This window comes from Polyergus mexicanus, unplaced genomic scaffold, assembly GCF_030449975.1.
Source record: "Polyergus mexicanus isolate NDT 795.1 unplaced genomic scaffold, iyPolMexi1.0 SCAF_71, whole genome shotgun sequence".
NCBI classification, from domain to species: domain Eukaryota; kingdom Metazoa; phylum Arthropoda; class Insecta; order Hymenoptera; family Formicidae; genus Polyergus; species Polyergus mexicanus.
This window is the reverse complement of record NW_027223391.1, coordinates 22,110-43,981: the sequence shown is the minus strand read 5'-3', so window position 1 is coordinate 43,981 and position 21,872 is coordinate 22,110. Positions and strand designations below refer to the sequence as shown.

The 21,872-nt window shown below is 42.1% G+C and overlaps 2 protein-coding genes across 2 annotated transcripts; both read left to right on the top strand.

Annotated features, from left to right (window-relative positions):
• The first annotated feature begins 13,138 nt into the window (after positions 1-13,138).
• LOC138944004 (uncharacterized) lies at positions 13,139-13,890 on the top strand. The gene is made up of 2 exons (XM_070314897.1): positions 13,139-13,547; positions 13,730-13,890. The coding sequence occupies exons 1-2, from the start codon at positions 13,139-13,141 to the stop codon at positions 13,888-13,890; spliced, it is 570 nt and encodes a 189-aa protein (XP_070170998.1).
• Positions 13,891-15,932: 2,042 nt separating this feature from the next.
• Positions 15,933-17,021, top strand: LOC138944003 (uncharacterized protein F54H12.2-like). The gene has a single exon (XM_070314896.1). The coding sequence runs from the start codon at positions 15,933-15,935 to the stop codon at positions 17,019-17,021; it is 1,089 nt and encodes a 362-aa protein (XP_070170997.1).
• The last annotated feature ends 4,851 nt before the right edge of the window (positions 17,022-21,872 follow it).

The following is a 21,872-nucleotide window of genomic DNA, read 5'->3' as shown; positions in this document are numbered from 1 at the left end:
TTACGCGAATCGTTGAAACGTCGGTATTTGCCCGGCAGCCTTCGACGGTCCGGGAGGAGCCCTAGCTCACGCGTTCTTTCCCTCTGGAACAACCGACTTCACATCGGAGATACACGTCGACGATTCCGAACCATGGCACGTGTATCTAAACAAAAATCCTCCCGACACGCATCATCTGCTACAAACGCTAACGCACGAGATCGGCCACGCATTGGGTCTACAGCATAGTATGCACAATGACTCTATAATGTTCCCGTATATACCCGATATCGAGAATCAATTTCCAGTTAAGCTGAGCATAGAAGACATTCTCGCTATACAGAATCTGTACGGATCTCACGACGACGGAAACTATCCAACGGCGACTCCCGCGACCACCGCGGCGCCCGCGACGACGAGCGTCGCGCCGACCGACCCACGACGACCGCGCGCGGATCTCTGCGCATTACGACGCGTGGACGCCGCGCTAATAATGAATCATCGATTATATATAGCTAATCGCCGCAACATATGGTCGGTCGACATGACCGAAAAGCGTTACGGTAGACCCATGACGCTCACGGATTACGCGACGTTTCTACCGGCGAATTTCACGCGTCTATCCGCCGCGTATCGAAGACCCTCGGGCGATCTCGCGCTATTCGCGAACGATTCGATCTACCTCGCGGAATATCCCAGTCTTAAACTAAAATCGGGCTGGCCGAGATATCTCCACGATATCGGACTTCCCCGAAACGTTAAAATCAACGCGGCGATAAATACGCACACGGGACGAACCTACGCTATATACGACGATGATAAAGTCGCGGAAATCGACGAGTGTCACATGATAGTCATTAGACACGCTCCATTAAAAGATATATTTCCCGGAATTCCATCCGCGATAACGTCGGCCTTCCGATACATCGATGGCAATCTATATTTCTTCGCCAAACGTCAGTTCTACGCCTTCAACGAATTTACAAATACCGTAACCTCGGCGGGTCCTTTCGATCTACACGCGCTCGGCATCGAGTGTCCTACGGATGGACTGCTAAGGCAATTGCGCGATCTACTTAGTCGCGTCTATCGTCTCAGCGACACGATCGAGAAAGAGAGAATCGACGATGAGAACGACTAGAGCGACCCTACCGTTATTTTTTAAAAATAGAATATATAAGAGAAAACGCGCGAAAGGGGAAGAAGCGATCTCTACGCGAGTATATAAAGACCGTCCATCCATTAAGCGCTTCATTATTGACGGAGAACACCGAAGCTAACGCGCGAAAAAGAACAAACGAGAAAAAACGAGCGACGATGTACGCGACAATGGGGGGGCAACCGCAGCAGCAACACTCATTCGACGATCGATCGAGACTAACCGAACGAGACCGCGAAGATAGCGCGGAATACGCTAAAAAAGCTAAAATGGACAATGGGTAAGACTATCGAACATTTATTCGAACTAATATAATTCGCTAACACCGTTTCTCTCATCGCTCATATCTATTTTTTAGACGAGATCGCGATCGAACGCCAAGACACGACGCGGACGTCTCGATCGCGCGACCGCTCAGAATCTTAGGAAGACGCTATCCATTGACCAAAACCGCATATAAACATCTGGAAATTAGCGTTAACGTCAGCCGACCCTCTTTCGTAGAAATCGTCCTCGGAGATTGTCACGGCAAAGAGATCTCGCTAACGCCGGATACGTGGAAGGAACTGCTCGATCTACGACCCACGCTCCTGTCGCACTTTCGCTCCGACGAGCGCGACGAGACGCGCCCGACGCCAATACACATCGGACAATTGACGCTACGATTCGGCAAACTCAACAATCTCCGAATACTTCGTCTCGAAACGCCTAAAATTCGCCTAGCCGTATCGAAGAACACCGTCGTAAATATATTAAATCTGGAACTTTGCGTCAACCGCATCGTTGCATCTTTAAGCGGTTTAACCGCGCGCGTGGACAACAAGCTAATTCGTTTCCTCGACATCGCGGCAGGCGCTCGCGATAAGGCGCTCATTCCCGCGATGGTACGCGAGAGCGATAACTTCGACCGCAACGATATAATCGATTGCGAACTGCAGGCTCTGCTCTTCGGAGAATCGTGATACGCTCGCTCGCGTACTCGTATCGTCGTATTATTAATATATTAAAAAATTTGTAAAAGAAAACAATAAAAACACCTCTCCTCTTTCGCTAGAACGACGATATCTCTTTATTTCACGACCTCTCGAAGATTCGCCATCTCGCTAAAGCGACGAGCGCGCTCGCGCTAACGCGCGCCTCGAGAGGAGGAGAGCGACGAGGGACGCCCCTCCGTCCGCTCGACCGCCCACCGACGATCCCCCGCCCCCTCGACGCCGGGCGCCCGCCGCCCGCTCGCGGATCGCGCGCTAGAAGCGCCCCCCTAAAGAATCGCGACGGCGGATCGCGCGCTAGAAGCGGCGCGCCCCCCTAAAGAATCGCGACGGCGGATCGCGCGCTAGAAGCGCGAGTCGCGTCAAGGTCGCGAATCGGGAGGAACCGCCACCCCCGAACGCCATCTCTCGAGCGCTCTCGGCGACTCGTACCCACCGCTTCCCCCCGACCGCGCTTCCCCTCTCACCCTACTTACCCCCCCATGCACCCGCCCAGCCCGCTCTCCATCCCTCGGGCGCCCACAAACTGCTCCGAAACTATCTCTCTCCCTTACTCCCCAACGATACCCTCTCTCTCACACTCACACAAAACTGAGCCAGAATCGGCCTTACTATCCTACTTTTGTATAAATTTATTTATTCATTTTATCTGTCAGCAATAGGAGATGACAGATCAGTATGTGTATAAAGCTTGGATATGAATTGTATGCAATATTATTAGCGAATTTTAATCACATAATAGTAGTACAGGGGCAACTATAGCGATACACAACAAACCCCCACTCCTCGGCCACTGGCGCCGACCCCCTGCTGTGCCTGTCTGGGGCCCTCCCCCCTAAGGGTGTCTGTGGAAAAAAAAGAGTGGAGGGGACTCGTGGACGTCTACGAGGCAATTTTCCCTTTAAATTTTTTATTTTTTATTTAAAAAATTTTTTTATTTTTTATTTTTTCGGTCGCGTGAACATGCTCGGGCTCGAACCTGGGTCCTCCACATTTCCAGACAGGGTCCTAGTATGCTGGGCTAGCTGAAATCTTATTAGAATAAGGATTAGATGTAGTATTTGTAGAGAGTAGTCCTCCGGCATAGGGGACTCTACGCTCTGATTGGCTTCCCTATAGTTGCCGGCAGTTTGATTGGATGAGGAGCATGTTTCTGAGTGAGAGGGAAAAACGCGGCAAAATAACACGTGTGTAAGAATCGGCAAGATGGCGGCCACCGAGAATAGAAGGGGTCGTAAAAAGCAAGTCTGTGCAGGTAGCGTTTACGATGGTTTTAGAGCTTTATGACGAGGAGAGAAAAGATAGGAAAATAGTAAATGTTTTTATATAAGCGATTTAAAATAAAAAATTTTTATTAAATATTATACTTATGTTTAAATGTAAATAATAATTTCGCAATGTACAAAATTTCTTATGTGACGGAAAATATGCAAATTCGCTGCTATATACATCGATAAAAACGAGAGCCGAGAAAAATTAACGTTCTATTATATATCCGTATGGTAACGAACAATGACTATCAATAAACCTACGTTTTAGTAATACAGGCTCACATACTTTAGTTTCGTCCCGTGTTACGATCTCATGAAACGCGGTGCGACGAATTGTTCTAAAACGTAGATTTATCGAAGTTCCAGCCAATTCTTTTTCGTTCTCTTCATTTTCTCGTACTCTCTCTTTATTTAGCAATAAATTCCTAATACTATTAAAATTGACTAACCGCGAATTTTCGTAATTTAGGGTTATGCCTTTAACTTTACATGACTCGTGCGTTCGACCGTCTGGTGCGTGTACAACATATGCATAAAATTTAGGGCCACCAGATACGAACGCCTCGATATAGCTACCTCTCCCGTAGCTCTCGAGTTCATCGGTCATATCGCCTAGAAAATTTCCCGTACGTGGTTCATTCTCGTTCTGATCACCGCTGCTCACGTAAATACATGAATCCGTATCATAATACAAAACGCGACGATCTAATCGCTCTAAATAAGAATATAACGTTAAACGAGCTTGTGCCGTCGTATACGCCGCTATCACGACATTAGTCAGCGGGGAGGAAACAATAGCTTCTTGTCGCAATTGCCACGAAACATATATTACCTCATCGTTTACGGGTAATATGTCGGTTATTTCATGCTCGGCACTTGTCAGCAAGGCTATAAAACGTTGCGGCGTTCTCACGACCTCGGTATTAGGTAAATTGGAGCGCTGACCAAATTTGCCCCAAAAAGAATTTAAGCATAGTTTCGCGACAGAACGTAAACCGGGATTCCGCGCGACGTTACGTTTATCAAGAACGATACCTTCGGTTTTCTCATACTCCCGCAGATATCTTTCTTTAGCATCGTCGTCGTTTTCCCCGCATTCGCTCGGCCACCCGCTGGCTTCTTGTTTAAGTTGCAAAAATGTATTTATATACTCGGCGAACAATCCACCTTGACGGGTCGTATGATCGAATTGACTAACTTTATATTGCCAAATCTCACTTACAGCCGTCACGTGGTAGCCCTTTTCGACGGCCTTGCGTAATTCGCAGGACACCCACGTACCCTCGAATTCGCGTTCCTTAACATTGTTGTGCGTACAGGCCGATTGTGACAATGTTTCACAGCAACTGCGACATAATGCAAAAAACAATTTTCCCTGCGCGCGATATGGGAGTACAGGATGAAATAAATCACGCGGTGGAAGTATTTTGCACCGTATGAGACCTTCGATCGTATTAAAATTATAATTCGGTGCCCTCCCGATTATTGCGGAACATTCCTCGCCGACATAAATATCAGGATGACCGATCGGGAAAGCACCTGTTTTCAAAACATATGGGTATAAGGAGCATACGTCCACGTATTTATAATACGTAAATTTATATTACGTAAATACGTAACGTATTTTTTCCATATCTGTAACCTCATAGTGCGTCACAATATTCCCCGTGCGTCCACCGAAAAATGCATCGCGCGGATCGAGCGGAGGCGTTTCCACCAACGGATGGTTCTCGAGATATTCACGCATTTCGCGACTATCTCGCATATCGCGATCGAAAGAGCACTCCCACTTTTCTATCACAAAGTATTTCCGTTGTCGAAGTCTCCACGAGATTGCGAGAATTCGTTCGTAACGTGAGTCAATCGTATCCTTGCAATCCGATGTAGAAAGTGGTCTATCGCGATTCATAGGAAAGCAAGACGGGCATCCCTACCAAAAACAGCCGTGAAATTGTAGCACATGACGTTGAGGCGTCTCTGTATCAGGCGTTTCGTAATATCCATCGACGAGCGTGCCGTCGATTGTACGATATTCGCGCGAGCGCCCTGCGTGGTTTATAGAATGTCCGAGCTCGCGTTCCTTCCATATCAACCACTGCAGAGCTTTACGGGAATGATTGGTTGCTTTTCTGTAGCCGCCAGTTGGAATGACGCCTATCGTATTTTGTTGCAAAAAGTTTTTCCGAAAAACAGTCATGCACGTCGAAGCAATTGTCGTGCATTCCTCGAACGGGCATACATTTCCACGATCAATAAAAATTTTTCTGAACGCCATACCTGCTTGTCGAAGAATATCAACGTCGGTACGACAATAGCGAATGATCTCACGTTGGAAATCGAACACGGTGTTTTTTTGTCGCATATCAGTATGCCATACAAGAAAGCGTTCGCGCTCTTCCGATTTCATTGTCTCCGGAGAATAATAATGCGCGTCAGGCAAGGGGCCGACATATGACTGATTTTCGACAGTGTTAAACAAATGCGGAAAAATGCCTTTATCCGACATATCCTGTAATCCGAAAGCCTTCGGTAACTCGGATAAGCGCATCGGCATATAATTAACACTGTCGATGAATTTCGTATGTCTTACCGTTAACACCACGATCTTTGTACCGTTTAATATTAATTTAGGTTCTAAGTTATTACGATTTTCAACAATATACTTTAAAATAAATTGCGCGTCGAACGCTTTCGCATTATGTGCTATGCAAATGATCTGCTTGAAGTATTTTGTCGTACGCGTTGCAAAATCGACGAATTGTTTCACAGGATCATGACGAAATACGAACTCTCGCACCCCACACCATCGGCACCTCGCGGACAAATTATTTTCTTTCGCGCACGCTTCGCAAATTTGTTGCGCCACGCAAAGAGTGGGAACGTGTTTCTTTACGTTCGACGTACCTTCGAGTGACTCGTCTTGTCGCGTTTCAAAATCGTAAAATACGAATGCTACACGCTCTTTTTTGCTCGTACATGCACGATCGTTTGCCACTTTACCGACGAATTCTGTGCTCTCTTCTGTGCTTCGCATAACTGTCATCGCTGGAGCCATTGCCGATGATGAAGACGACGGTGCGGTAGAGGAACCATTATCACGTCGAAGAGGTTGCATGTAGCACAAATGATTCTCAGGCTTTGGTGAACGGCATAATTTGCAGTAAGAAACACCGCATTCGTGTCTCGCACCAAATTTAACGATGCGACCGCATCCGTCGCAAAATCGCACGACATTGCAGATACTTTCAGATTTACCGTCGTACGATTTTACACTGCGATGACGCTCGAAACACTTCTTACCGAAAAATGCCCGATTACACGCGTTGCATTTTATACTTTTGGACTGCTTACACGGCGGCACAGTGAAACATCGCGGGCATTTATTTGGACAGCGATGGCCCGTTTTATCGTTCCGATAACCTATATTACACGGCTCGCAATAATTCCTACAACCCGCGGCGGCATTTAAATTTACAATAGGGTTATAATGACGTAAACGCTCATAATACATTATATTTAAGCGTAACGAGGGTTCACGGTCGAGAGAAGCAAGTAGCGCGATTCCGTCGTACATCGGTTTCTTGCCGCGCCCGAAAGTACTGAAATTATAAACTACAATTGCGATATTATCAACTGCGAGATATCGTTGAAAGCGCTCGATTTCTGGAATTCCACATCCCTCTTCAGTTATCGTAACACCAGCGTTCCTAGTTAATTGTAATGCGAACTCCCGTTGAAGCGGGGAATGCATGTGTCTTATATTATTCCATTTTTCATGTAACTCACCCGTACGTAAGTTACCGCGTTCGCAGTAAATTCGCGCTACTACGAGAGCGCGCGGAAAACATAAATTGTCGGAATTATTTATTGTTACTATTGAGCGCTTCACAACGTCTTCGTTTGTTAATTTAACATGTCCGCGACCCGAAGGAACTGTGACATTAAAAACACGAATGTTAAAGTGTTCCGCGATATCGAGCCCCCCAGCACTCTGCGCTACTGAACTCACGAGTTTCCAGATATCCTCATACGACATGTCTCTAGCCGGACGAAAAGATAATCCAGCAGGGCCCTGAGATAAATTCGCCGAATGGAAAGTCATTCCCACATAATCTCCCGGTTCGCATAAATTTAACGCATATGCGTGAATTTCACGAAACGCATTTTCTAATGCGTGATAAATATTCGAACCTTCGCGTATCGGTCGTATCGCGAAACTCGCTTCTCTCCCGATTATGCCGAACCTCCTAAATTGCCGCATATTTTCCGTCAATAAATCTGCGTAATTAAAATTAATATTGCCAACCCCATAACGTTGTTGCTCCTCTTCCACCCCCGGCTCCTCTTCGCCATCTTCTGTCTCCGACGAGGGATTACAGCGTTCTTCGCCGACGACTTCCTCTTCATTCTCATCCTCATCAGTTACTTCCTCGTTATTACAGAGTTGCGTTACTCGTTCTTCAGGAGTCACTTCTTCATTTTGACCACCACCGCCTCTCTGCACTGTCGAAACAAAAGAAAAATTTAATTATAAATAAAATAAAAATTACATCTACGTTATTTTTATTCTTTTCAAAATTTTGTATCTCACCTGGTGATGCCATGATATCAGCTTCGCCGTCGTTTTCATCGGAACGTGCTCTTCCTAAAATTTAATATTTTATCAATATTGAATATAGAATTTGTATAAAGATTAATATTTTTATTTTATTTTTATGCGAAACTTACTCGAAGGTCCTGTTTCGAGCTCTTCTTCAGCCGGACGTTTTCGAAGCTGAGAGGGAGTTTCTCGCTCATCAGTCGCAGTCGTGTTTCGATCTACAAATTATGATTTTGAAAATTTTGATTAAACACTGTCTAGCGTATTCGATTACATTACATTTCTACAATATAAATATAAACATTTTGCTTACCGTTTAAGCGGTTTCCTCGATGGTTTGATAGCAGGAAGGCTATAAGACCGTCTGCATCCTCCTCCTCGTGGTCAAATTCCTCGCGCATTTCTATTATCTCACCCGCGATATGTAACAACTCGGCATAATTGCCGAAATATCCTAGTCTATATAGCACAGCGAGTATAATATTCGAACTAGCACACGCAAATGCCCGAAAAACTGAGTAATTTATTTCCGACGAATCGTCCGATAACGCTGATAAATAGCGTTCGCTATTTAACGTAGGCGACAAATTTGAGCCTATAATTATGCACTTTCCTAATACCACTTTAAGCCCAGCCATTTTTGTCGCTTACTCACGAAATACACGATATCGCTATTTTCCGCGGAACGACTCGCGTTACTTCGGATGATGTCGAACTCGAAATTATCTTTTTTACTTCGACGCGGAGAATTTATTTAAATGCATATCCCCACTTTTTTCCAAAAAGGAACGTCGTTGAAAGATTTAGAATTTTTCCTTTCTAGGTAGTTAGATTAGTTTAAAGAAAACAAAAGAACGCCGACAAAAAAAAATCCCGGTTTTTTATTTCTTTTAAGAAAAAAGTAGACAAAAAAATATTTTATTTTTTATTACGTTATTACATTATTTACTTAGTTTTATTGCTTAGGTGTTTTTATTATAGAGGTGTCAAAGTAAAGACTTTGTTGTGAAAATCTTTTAAAATTTTCGTAGAAGGGTTAGGATTATGTCAATTAGAAATTCGTCCTTTATAACATTTTTCTCTTTACAATATAAGCTATAAAAATTTATTATACGTCTGCTAAGCTTTTATTTACACTTTATAACATATTGTAAATGTATTTAGAGAAAAAAAAGTTTAGAGAAAAATTTTTCTCTTGTAACGAATCTAATTTCTAGATGATTCTAGATGTTTTTTCGCGTAATTTTTAGCCAGTTGAACAAGATTGAACATGAAAAATCACGATTTTTCCTGTTATTTAGTTGTTTATATAAACTTTTCCCCCCACTTTTCTTTATATTTCGATATATAAGCAGCGCGAGAAGATGCGAATTCTTATTCATTTGAGTTTGCTCGTATGAAAATTTTCCTTTCGGCTTCGATACAAGAATTTGTCGTTGTTGTGACTAGTATTCACCCAGTTTTACTCGAAAGTGATAACAATGGCTGCCACGAAAGAAGTTTCCAGTGATCAGAAGAATCTAACCGATTTTGTTAAATCTACACACGTTTGTGATATTAGCAAATCGGACAACAAGTTCGACAACGATAGAAGAAACGAACAGCGATACTTATTACTATCGACAACGTATGACCTTAATTCATCGTGTACTAAAAAGCTACATGTGGGATTGCAAGCAACAAACGAAGGTTATTTCGCACCAATTGTTAAATTAACGGGTAATTATGTGGACGGAATTTGTCTCGATACCGTCACCTGGCAACAATTTCAACTCAACATGGAACAGATAGGACTGTACTTGAGTGAGAATCAAAAAACCAAACCAAGTCCGATTATCATCAACAATATTTCCATCGGCTTCACCACCGCTTACGGGACGAGGGCTGTGATAGTGACTTACAAGGAAAATGTGGAACAATCCGCGAGTAATGGTGAGACGGAGGAGCAAGCGCAGCCACCCTTGAAGAAACGAAAAACGCACAGTGTCGCTATTGTGATGCAGAAAGCAACTTTTCTCGGCATGGAAAATATTACAAGATGTGTGGATGCTCGATTGTCACAGCTAGTTTCCATCACCGACGCCGTCAACACCTGCGCCAATTACTTAATGAACGAGATAGAATTAGAACTCCCATCGGCTTACATAAATCGTGAAATTATAAAACTCATGATTAGTGATAATTTTCAAAAAATTGAACGCAATGTACAAACGCAAATAAGAGATTTAACCTTTTTAGATGTATATTTCAATATTGTATTTGAAGAATTACTTTCGCTCGGCTTTAATGAAATTGTACGTATAATTTTAAATCGTAATTGTTAATTTTATAAAAATAAAAAATAAAAAATAAAAAATTATTATCAATAAATATGAAATTTTTCCCACCTTAAAAATCACAGACTATATTTTCCCTTTACCCCTCTCTAATATTTCCTTTACTTCTTTACTTTGCGCATAGAACATTCTATCGAAAATAATATCAAATGTTAGTTGAACGCTAAACGAGCAATTTATTTCTAACATAAGTGTCCATAGAGCACCGCTTATAAGCTCGTAAGCAACGGTGCTCAAAAAACGCTGACGCAAGCGCGTCCCCGCGAATACGCTTATTAGCATCATTCCCGCGGCTACTTATCAGCTAATCGGCAACGGTGCTTTCCGCTCGTTTACGTACCGGGAAACGCTAGCGTGAGCATGCGGCCGCCGCGGTGGGGCCCCCGGAGCGTGGATAAGCTTATTACTCAACACATACCTACGATAAATATTAAAAATATTCGATGATTTTTTATTTATGAGTGCGAGCGTAATCGGCAAATCGTTCATTTCGCAAAATGGATGTACGGTGGAAACATCCTTGGATGTCGATCGTCTGTGGACCTACGGAATGCGGAAAAACAATTTTCGTGAAAACGTTTCTTCGTCATTTATCCGTCATGGCAGATGTTCGATTCGAGAGAATTTTATTTTATTACGCCGAGTGGCAAGATACGTATCGACGCTTACAATGTGCCGTGAGTGAAAAAGAAGAAGAGAAAAAAGCACAAAAGACCGGTTACGTTAATAATGCATTGATAAAATCGAAGAAAAATATAATCGAATTTCGCGAGGGATTACCCCGCTCGGAAGATTATTCTAACGATCCGCTCTCGTCAAAATTAATAATAATTGACGATCTTATGAGGGAATCATCGTCGTGCGACGCTATCGTAGATCTGTTTACCAAAGGAAGCCATCATAAAAATCTCAGCGTTATACTCATCTCGCAAAATCTCTTTCATCAAGGACGCGGACAGCGCGACATATCTCTCAACGCGAATTACATAGTAGTTTTCAAAAATCCACGCGATCGCGCTCAAATACGTCATCTAGCGCGTCAAGTATATCCCGACGATCCAAAATTTATGGAAGAAGCGTACTACGACGCTACATCGACCACACGGGTATTTATTGCTTGATTTGAAACAATCGACTCCAGACGAATATCGCTTTCGTACGTGCATCTTTCCCGACGATACTCTGCATTACGCTTACATACCACGTAGATCGAACAATAGAAGTGGGGGCGTATAAAAGGGTAAAATTCGTGTCCGCAACTTGTCAGTCGTGCGATTACAGCGTAATGGTGAAAAAAGAAGAACCTGATAAAAAGTTGATGACATCGAATAGAGCAATAAAGAATGCTAGACGGTCTATCGGTGAAAGAAACTTATGCCTTTTAAAAACCTTGTGTCATTTGAAAAAAAATCAAAGAACTGTATTCTTGCGAGCCGCCGACAATAAGCTCATAAAGTGCATTCAAGAGTGCATTTTCAATACGCTAAAGGGTAACGTACCGCTTTGTTGTAGCGATAAAAAGTGATTAGCCAAACATAAAACGATCCTACGGCGTGTTGCGGCAAAACAAGGTAATTGGAAGATTAAAAGAAAACTGTTAGTACAGAGAAGTGGATTTTTACCCTATCTTATTGGACCTTTACTAGGGGCTATATTATCCCGGATTATCGCGGCGAATGAAAGAGAAAAATACAATCCTATACATCCCGTACATTCTCCGTATAGGAAAAATAATAAAAATAATAAAAAAAAAGAAAGTGCTAACACCTGTACTTTGAAGAATGGAGAGGGCTAAGAAAATGGTTTTGATATCTACGGAAAATCTTGAGAGAATGCAGCGAATGCAACAGCAACCGGAAATGGCATCTATTGCGATGACTGATAATTCATCGAAGAAAAATACGGAAATATCAAATGCGGAAAATGTAAATAATAATAATTCAGTACGAACACCGGGAACAGCTTTATCGCGGCTCGATGCGGAGATGTGGCGCATTCTTAACCTCGCGACTCCTGTCGATGAGGACAAAAGATGGAAATTGTATAAGGAAGTACTCCAACGTTATCTTCACTTTGTTCGGGAAGCGAAAAAACGCTTACGTGAGGATACACAGGGTAACGGCGAGGACATTAATGACGAGCAGAACGAAGACACGAATTTGGATGTCGATGATAACGAATTTATGGAAACGTCAACTTTAATTAGCAGTGGCCGCGGTGACGGTAGCGCTAGTAGTAGTAGTAGTAGTAGTTTCGGGAAAAAACGCGCACAATCGACTGAAATGATCAAAAAAATTCTCGATAGTGTACCGAAATCTTATCGCGACAAAGCGCGAGCGCTATTAAAATACTTGATTGATATTTCGACATCTAAGATTAGCTGGGATAGACGAGGACTCGTAACTATAGACGGCTCTGTCATAACGGGTTCGAATATCGCGGAACTTATAAACGACGATACGCGAGAGAAAAACAGTAAAAGCAACCGGAAGAATTCAGTTTGCTCGATTACTGCGCGACATAGACACTCCTTCCAATCTCATAGGAAATCGTGATTTATTACATGCGTACGCCCGATCTCATCGTATTAAAAACGCGGTTCCGCGCGGAAGTTCCACTCCGAAAACTTCGAGCGTGCGTTCAAAGTCGTACAGCCGTAAGGTAGACGAAACGAGCGAAACCGAAGGAGATACGCTATTTGTATCCGCCGACGAGGACGAAGGCGACAAAACATTAACGAGCTACGCAGATTCTCCGACAAAGAAAAGAAAAGGATTGCTCGACTGGAGCAAACTCGAATGATGGAACTCGAAAAATTGTATTACAATCCCTCACACTATGCCGGCTATTCGGCGACGTCCAATTTATCGCGAGCCGCTAAACCGAATTTCACACGTAACGAGGTCATCGATTGGCTTAAATCGCAAGACGCATACACGTTACATCGGCCGGTACGTCGAAAATTTCCACGCTTACATTATAACGTGACAAATATCGATGACTTATGGGAAGCTGATTTGATCGATATTCGTAATCTCAAGAGTTATAATGACGGTTATTCATATCTATTAACGGTTATCGATGTGCTTAGTAAATTCGTTTGGGTAGAGCCTTTACGCGACAAAACAGCTGCCTGCGTGGTAAAAGCCTTTCAACGCATATTCTCGAGAAACAAAGAGCGTCTACCCGTATACCTGCAGACCGACAAAGGTAAAGAATTTATTGCTCGGCAAGTACAAAATTTCTTAAAAGAAAAAGATATTCGATTTTGTGTAGCACGTAATCCTGATATTAAAGCAGCTATAGTGGAACGCTTTAATAGAACGCTCAAGGAACGGATGTGGCGATATTTTACGCACAAAAATACGCGACGCTACATCGATGTTTTGCAGGATATCGTTCGCGCTTACAATCATACTCGACATTCCACCATCAAAATGCAACCTGCAGTCGTTACGAGGGAAAATGCGCGAAGCGCGCGCGAAAATATGAATCGTCGTTGGAACGACAACGGCGATGGGGCGAAGAAAAAGAATCGCGGGCAAAAGGCTAAATATAACGTGGGCGATTTCGTGCGTGTCAGTAGAGCAAAAGTAGCCTTTGAGAAAGGATACGAGGCAAAGTGGAGCAAAGAAATATTTCGAATTCACCGTGTTCTCGAATGGAGAAAACCGCACGTATACGAATTAAGCGATTTAGCGGGCGAAGTTATAGACGGAATTTTTTATGAACAAGAATTAGCATCTGTTGTTAAAAACTTGCGAGAAGAAGAATTTATCGTCGAACGTGTGATAAAAAGTAGGGGGCGTGGTAACAATAAACAATTATTAGTTAGTTGGCAAGGATATCCTTCAAAATTCGATTCTTGGATACCCTCTTCGAGTTTAAAATCTTTGAATCAAAAATGAGGGAGGAAGGATTTTATATGATTCTCCCTAGTAATAGCAGTATGCGTTTTTTTCCGGAGAATAAAACCACATGTTTCACCACTGAATTACCTCAACGTATAGACTTGCAAGGACGTTGGGAAGTAGCGCTCACGGAGATTCAATTTCCGACTAGCTTTCTTCATATACGCCCTGGAGAAGGAATCATAAGATTTATAAATATTCAAGAATTCACGATAGGCCCCCAAAAAAAGAAAATCATCGCTAAGAAATCTGAAATACCTTCGGGTATTTACTCAAGTTTGCACGATATTATAGAAGCTGTGAATTATTCTGCAAAATCCGTAGGTTCGCATATCCATTGGCAATTTGGAGCTATTATCGGGCGCAAAATTATTATGAAACTTTCCTGCGACATTATGAAATGTGATATAATTCATTATGTAAATTTTTCCGAAAAAATTTGCCGAATACTCGGCTTCGATACGCGCAATAAGCTCAATGCTAGTGTTGTGGAACGTTTACCGTTATGGCTTTTTAGCGAAACCGGCTTCGATATACAGAATGGCGATGAGAAACATGATAAAATTGAAAATAATACCGGTACATCGGGCGTTTTACCAGCCTGGATTTATGACAATGTTGAAATTTATACATCACCATTTTACGTATTTCCGCGTGAACGAGTAATAATAGCCGCCGAACCAGCTAGTTTGTTGCGAGGTATTCCCGACAAGCTCTTTGTCTATTGCGATATTTGCGAACCCTATATTATCGGCGATGTGCGATCTCCTCTTTTGCGAATAGTCGCACTTGATGTTGGAAATGATTACGCGTTCGCGTCTACTCAAATAAAGCATTTCTCACACACTCAATACATTGCCCTGCGTCAAACGTCTTTTCGCACAATCGAGATAGATATAAAAGATCAACTAGGACAGAGTATACCATTCGAATTTGGAACGCTGACAGTGACATTGCACTTCAGGCGTATCGAGTAGATAACATAATAATAATTAGAGACCGCGATAAAAAATTAAACGTTAATGGATTATTATTGACGTATTACGACGAGTTACAAAATGGCGGCAGTCGTGGCGGTGGAATTCCGCGAGTTTTCGTCGCATCGCCCTATCAACGAGGTCACGGTATTGGCAGTTTTCTCGGAGGACTGTTCAGACGTGTATTACCTTATTTAACCAGAGGGGTACGGGCTGTGGGGAAAGAAGCTTTACGGGCCGGTGTTAATATAATCGAAGATGTTGAAAACAATATGCCGTTTAAAGTAGCGGCTAAGCACCGATTTGAAGAATCGCGCGACAATCTTAAGAGAAAAGCTAAAGAAAAAATAAGTAGTCTGATGAAGGGCTCAGGTTATAAGTCGGATGCAAAAATGCATGTAGCTCAGTTTCCTTTCGGCGGGTTCAACACGCGCATCGCTAAATCCGCGACATTACGTAGACGACGCCAGGCGCGTAAGAAAAGTTCGTCAAAGCGCCAGACGCGAGGGAAAAAAAAGCAAATACAAAAACATCGAAAAATAAGAGAAAAAAGCGCACAACAGTGAAAAGACTTAAAACATCCGCGAAACGGCGTAAAACCGGTAAAAAGCGCACCGTATCCGACATATTTTCTTAAACGGCGTATATTCTAAACACATCTAACAGTGAGAATTACAGCGACGACAAAAAATTTGCGGTAAATAAGCATGTCCTTTCTTCACACGCATTCGAGCGAGTGTTTAAAGAGCAAACTCGATCTCTTTTCTTTACCACCCACACAAACTAGTATCGAGAGTTCGCAATGGATTCATTACAAACCCGTGACTTCGCTCTCGGACGATTCTCCGATAGAATTCGTCATTCCGGGTCACGGAGAAGAATATTTAAATCTCACGCACACCATGTTAAGTCTCCGCGTACGCGTAGAAACACCGGGCGATTCTACGGGACATACTGCGGGCGCAACCGCCGCGGCCACTATAGGCCCCGTAAATCATTTACTTCAATCCATGTACAATCAGATCGACGTGTATTTCAACCAAAAGCTCGTGTCGCCTCCAAACAACGCTTACGCGTACCGCTCGTACATCGAGGCGTTATTAAATTATTCTTCACCCGCAAAAACTTCCCATCTAACCTCCTGTCTATGGGACGCGGATACACCCGGTCAAATGGACGAACCGATGGAATCAAAATCGCCAAATTCCGCTCTCGTGAGACGCGCGCATTACATTCGCGGCGGGCGCGCGCTAGATCTTGTAGGACATCTCCATTGCGACGTTTTCAATCAAGACAAATTTTTAATTAACGGTGTAGAAGTACGCTTGAGGCTCGTTCGTTCGAAAGATTCGTTCTGTCTTATGGACAGAAACGGTTCATCGGCGAAAGTTCATATACTGGATGCGAGCTTACTCGTGAGAAGGGCGAAAATAAGCGCAGGATTATTACTCGCGCATGCTAGAATGTTGAGTAAAGTTACGGCCAAATATCCGCTCACGAGAGTCGAAGTTAAAACATTTACGATTCACAGTGGTGTTGTGGGTGAATCGTTAGATAATGTAATACTGGGTCAACTTCCGAAAAGGATAATAGTCGGCTTTGTTAATAATAAAGCGTTTAATGGGGATAGAAAATTAAATCCGTTTAATTTCAAAAATTACGGAATAAACTTCTCGCTATACGTCGACGGTATGCAAATTCCTAGTAAACCGTTACAACCGGTTTTCTCACCGGAGGAACCGCTTTCGTCGAAGCTTATCAAACTCTCTTCGCGGGAACGGGCATCCATTTTTTGAACGAAGGAAATTCTATAAGTAGAGACGATTATTCCAAGGGATATACGTTATTCGCTTTTGATCTCACGCCCGATCTGTCTGCTAATTACGCAGGGCATTGGAATCTCGTAAGACATGGTAGTTTGCGATTAGAAGTGCGATTCGAGAAAGCTCTCATTGAGACCGTTAATTGTATTATTTACGCCGAATTCGATAATGTAATAGAAATCGACTCGTCTCGTCAAGTCATCGTCGATTTTGCCGGATAGATATTTATCACGCTCAAGTATTTGCCTGTTACAACGTAATACTCGGAAAATTTCCCTCCTTTTTCTCCCCTCCACATTCGATCAAAATGCCAGCAGCATAAAATATCAAAAAATATACAATATACAAGAAAAGAATTCAGTTTCATTCGAGACACGAACGTCGACGCTTCGCGAACAGTTTAAACTATTATAACCGCGCTGTCGAGTGCGCTCCAGTCTTTACAAAATGGATATAGTCATCGACATACAAGGTTTCCGCGATGGCAATGCGAAGTTTATCCCCAAGGAAGTTGCTATTATCGCGCTTGATGCTCCATTCGTCGGACATTGGATTATGATGCCCCCGCATTCATTTGGCGATTTACCAAGAAATGTAAGGCATGAAAATAACTGGCTTACACGAAATTATCACGGTATTGAATGGTTCGACGGTGAAGCTAATCCGAAATATTTTACATCGCAACTACGTGAAATAACAAGACAGGCACGATACATTTACGTCAGAGGTGCCGAAAAAGAAACTTACTTGGGGAATCTACTCTCCAGAAATATATATAATTTGGAAGATATTTCTCCCGCATTCAAAAATCTGTTAGAGAGAGAAGTGCGCGGACGATATTGTGGTTACCACGGATTTCGAAAATTTGGAATCTTTCATTGCGCATTACGCAACGTATATAAATTAAAATATTGGTTGATCGAGCGAAATAATATCGTCTACGGCAATACGAACGTTAGTACTCAAGCTACTTGCGGTTCTCCGGATAATTGGAATTTAAACGCCTGTGACGACGACGACGACGACGACGAGGACGACGACGAGGAAATCAATAGCGCGTATGAGATTTCGCGCAATAGAAATGAAATAGAGAAAAAAAATCTGCAAACATCCGAGCGATCAATAGAAAAAGAAGAAGAGAAATTTGAAAAATCTGAATTATCGTCGTTGATGGATAGAGACAAGCTCGAAGCAACTACTAACTCCACACAAGCCGACATTGAAAACTCAGCGTTACAAGCCGGCACGACCAAAGACACACTACCGAAGGAGGTAAATACCGAAGTTATTGAATATATAATACCGCTCGTTCGTTCGCCTCCTTGTCAAAATAATGAACTCTCGCGAAATTCTACAAGCATTACGTCACATCGATGCCAGGCATGCGGGAGTTTATCCGACAGCCGACAGAGTCCCGAGGGTGTGGACGAGGTCGACAGCCATCGTCGCTAATACGGATGACCACAATCGACCTGGAGAACATTGGGTCGCCTTCTTCCTCGACGAGCATAGTACTGGCACATACTTCGACAGCTACGGAATACCACCCTTGCACCCCGGATTTCTCCTCCGACTTCGTCGAAACTCCGTCATTCATCGTTGGAATATTCAACAATTACAAGGAATTTTTTCTCAAACATGTGGACAATATAGTTGCGTATTTTTATATTATATGTGCAACGGTTATGATCTTAATCGGTTTCTTAGTCTTTTTACCGAAGATTGTGAACATAACGATCGCTTAATCGTACACTTATTTCGTAAAATTTTTCTTCGCGAAAAAAGAAACAAGTGAAACATTGTACGCTATGCGTTGCCGTGTTTAATCATGTAATTCGAATTGTAATACGTTATAGACGATGTACTCCTCTATAATATCTTAATTATATATAATAATAAGAATATTGATTTATATAAAATTAATATCAATAAACGTATGATGTTTTTTTACTTAAATTGTTAAATTTTTTTCATCTCCCCTCTTTCCTTTTACAGTATAATGCTCCAAACGCTTGAACTTTTTAGTGCCTGTTTTTTATTATTCTTTCATTGGTTGAGGTAACGTAATTTCTTTCGGTGCGGCAAATGCGAAACCCTATAGAAACTAAGGGAATTAGTCAGCCATAAAATGAAAATAACTAAAAATGGCCAGTGCTAGAATAAGGAAACCTTTTCCCCCCACTTTATTGTCCTTTTGGAAAACACTGGGGGGATTATGTATAAATTCTGATTTCCCATGAAAAATCCAACATTAGTTTTTCACCTCTTGAAATTTTTTGTACGTTAAGTTAAGTGAAGTCCTAGTGTGCGAAAATGTGTGTCGCCAATATTTTAAGAAAAATCGCATTATTGTGTGCTGTTGCTCTACCGCGATTTGATATCAAAAAATATCTCGACCGCATATTGGAGGAAGACAGCGAAAGCAATTATCGCTTATTTAAAAAGGCCGCCAACAGCTGTTCGAGTGATGCATTGGCGATAGTGTTTTGCTTGGGACATTTTGGCGGTGATGTCCGCCTATTAAATATAGCAGGTGAAATTATAACATACCGACTAGCTACGGAAAAAAAGGAGGATAAAGATATCGGCGTCTATATAACCCATTTTCTAATGCATTACCATCGACAACGTGCGTTAGGTAAATATATTTCACTTATAATAATAACAATTACAAAAAATGTAGTAAATTTTTAATTTTTATTTTAATAAAATTTTTATTTTTGTTAAAAATAGATATGCTAGCCATTTCGAATATAGGAGCCGAATCAATGCGAAGAAAATGTCCTGCAGAAGAGCCTGTAGCAGGACCTTCGCGAAGACGCCCTAGTCACACCGTCGAAGTCATTACGTTATCGGGTAAATATTACTTTTTTGGCAACACGCGAAAATTTTATACATACATACATATATATATATATATATATATATATACATATATATAATTTTATTTTTTGTTTATAGACTCGGACGATGAAGACGACTCATTTGAACCCAGTTACTCTCCTGTATATTCTCTCTCTCCTGAGCGTCCTTCTCCCGATCCACCGTTTTCCCACCCCCGTTCGCTTTCTCCACAGTCTTCCGAGGATGATAATTTCGAGAAGGCTATCCAGGATTTCATCGATGAATTCCCAGACCTGGAAGCCGACTCTTCCTACCAAAATTAATCACATACTATTTTCTCATTAATTTTTTAATTTTCTGTCTTTTATCATTGTATTATGTAATATAATTTCGTGTACTTTCCGTAGCGGTAAAATAATCTTTCTGTAAATAAATATTAAGCACTATGTAAATATTTTTCCCTGTATATTATATCATATTCTCTTGCTATATAAATAAAGATGTTTTTTATTTTTAAGAACCAGGCGAAAATATTTTTCTTCCCTTCCTTTCTTCCCTACGTCTCCGTGACGTCATAGACTCTGTCCTAAGACACCGTATCAAACAGTCTCAGCTACCCGGTCACGAAACTAAAGTATGTGAGCCTGTATTACTAAAACGTAGGTTTATTGATAGTCATTGTTCGTTACCATACGGATATATAATAGAACGTTAATTTTTCTCGGCTCTCGTTTTTATCGATGTATATAGCAGCGAATTTGCATATTTTCCGTCACATAAGAAATTTTGTACATTGCGAAATTATTATTTACATTTAAACATAAGTATAATATTTAATAAAAATTTTTTATTTTAAATCGCTTATATAAAAACATTTACTATTTTCCTATCTTTTCTCTCCTCGTCATAAAGCTCTAAAACCATCGTAAACGCTACCTGCACAGACTTGCTTTTTACGACCCCTTCTATTCTCGGTGGCCGCCATCTTGCCGATTCTTACACACGTGTTATTTTGCCGCGTTTTTCCCTCTCACTCAGAAACATGCTCCTCATCCAATCAAACTGCCGGCAACTATAGGGAAGCCAATCAGAGCGTAAAGTCCCCTATGCCGGAGGACTACTCTCTACAAATACTACATCTAATCCTTATTCTAATAAGATTTCAGCTAGCCCAGCATACTAGGACCCTGTCTGGAAATGTGGAGGACCCAGGTTCGAGCCCGAGCATGTTCACGCGACCGAAAAAATAAAAAATAAAAAAATTTTTTAAATAAAAAATAAAAAATTTAAAGGGAAAATTGCCTCGTAGACGTCCACGAGTCCCCTCCACTCTTTTTTTTCCACAGACACCCTTAGGGGGGAGGGCCCCAGACAGGCACAGCAGGGGGTCGGCGCCAGTGGCCGAGGAGTGGGGGTTTGTTGTGTATCGCTATAGTTGCCCCTGTACTACTATTATGTGATTAAAATTCGCTAATAATATTGCATACAATTCATATCCAAGCTTTATACACATACTGATCTGTCATCTCCTATTGCTGACAGATAAAATGAATAAATAAATTTATACAAAAGTAGGATAGTAAGGCCGATTCTGGCTCAGTTTTGTGTGAGTGTGAGAGAGAGGGTATCGTTGGGGAGTAAGGGAGAGAGATAGTTTCGGAGCAGTTTGTGGGCGCCCGAGGGATGGAGCAGTGTGACCAGAAACAGGTCCCGCGGCTCACGGCTCAGCAATGGAGGGGATAACGCACACAAGCGCGAACCGCGTACATGTGCGCTCTGTGCTTCGGTTAGTTTCGGAGAGTAGAGAAGAACAGACATATGTTTCCGTCTTCTTCTCACTTTCTACCGAGCTGGCAACGATGGTTGCGTTCCGATATTCACTGCCAGTACTGAAAATCTATAGTCCACGTCACGTGCACTATAGATTTTCAGTACTGGCAGTGAATATTGAAACGCAGCCGAAAGCAATGTTGATTGCTT

Bases quoted from the DNA above. Each gene is read 5' to 3' on its own strand.
- LOC138944004 (XM_070314897.1), top strand. From the start codon at position 13,139: ATGGAACTCGAAAAATTGTATTACAATCCCTCACACTATGCCGGCTAT. The intron at 13,548-13,729 runs GTAAAGAATTTA...GATGTTTTGCAG, and splicing joins ATACCTGCAGACCGACAAAG to GATATCGTTCGCGCTTACAA.
- LOC138944003 (XM_070314896.1), top strand. From the start codon at position 15,933: ATGTCCTTTCTTCACACGCATTCGAGCGAGTGTTTAAAGAGCAAACTC.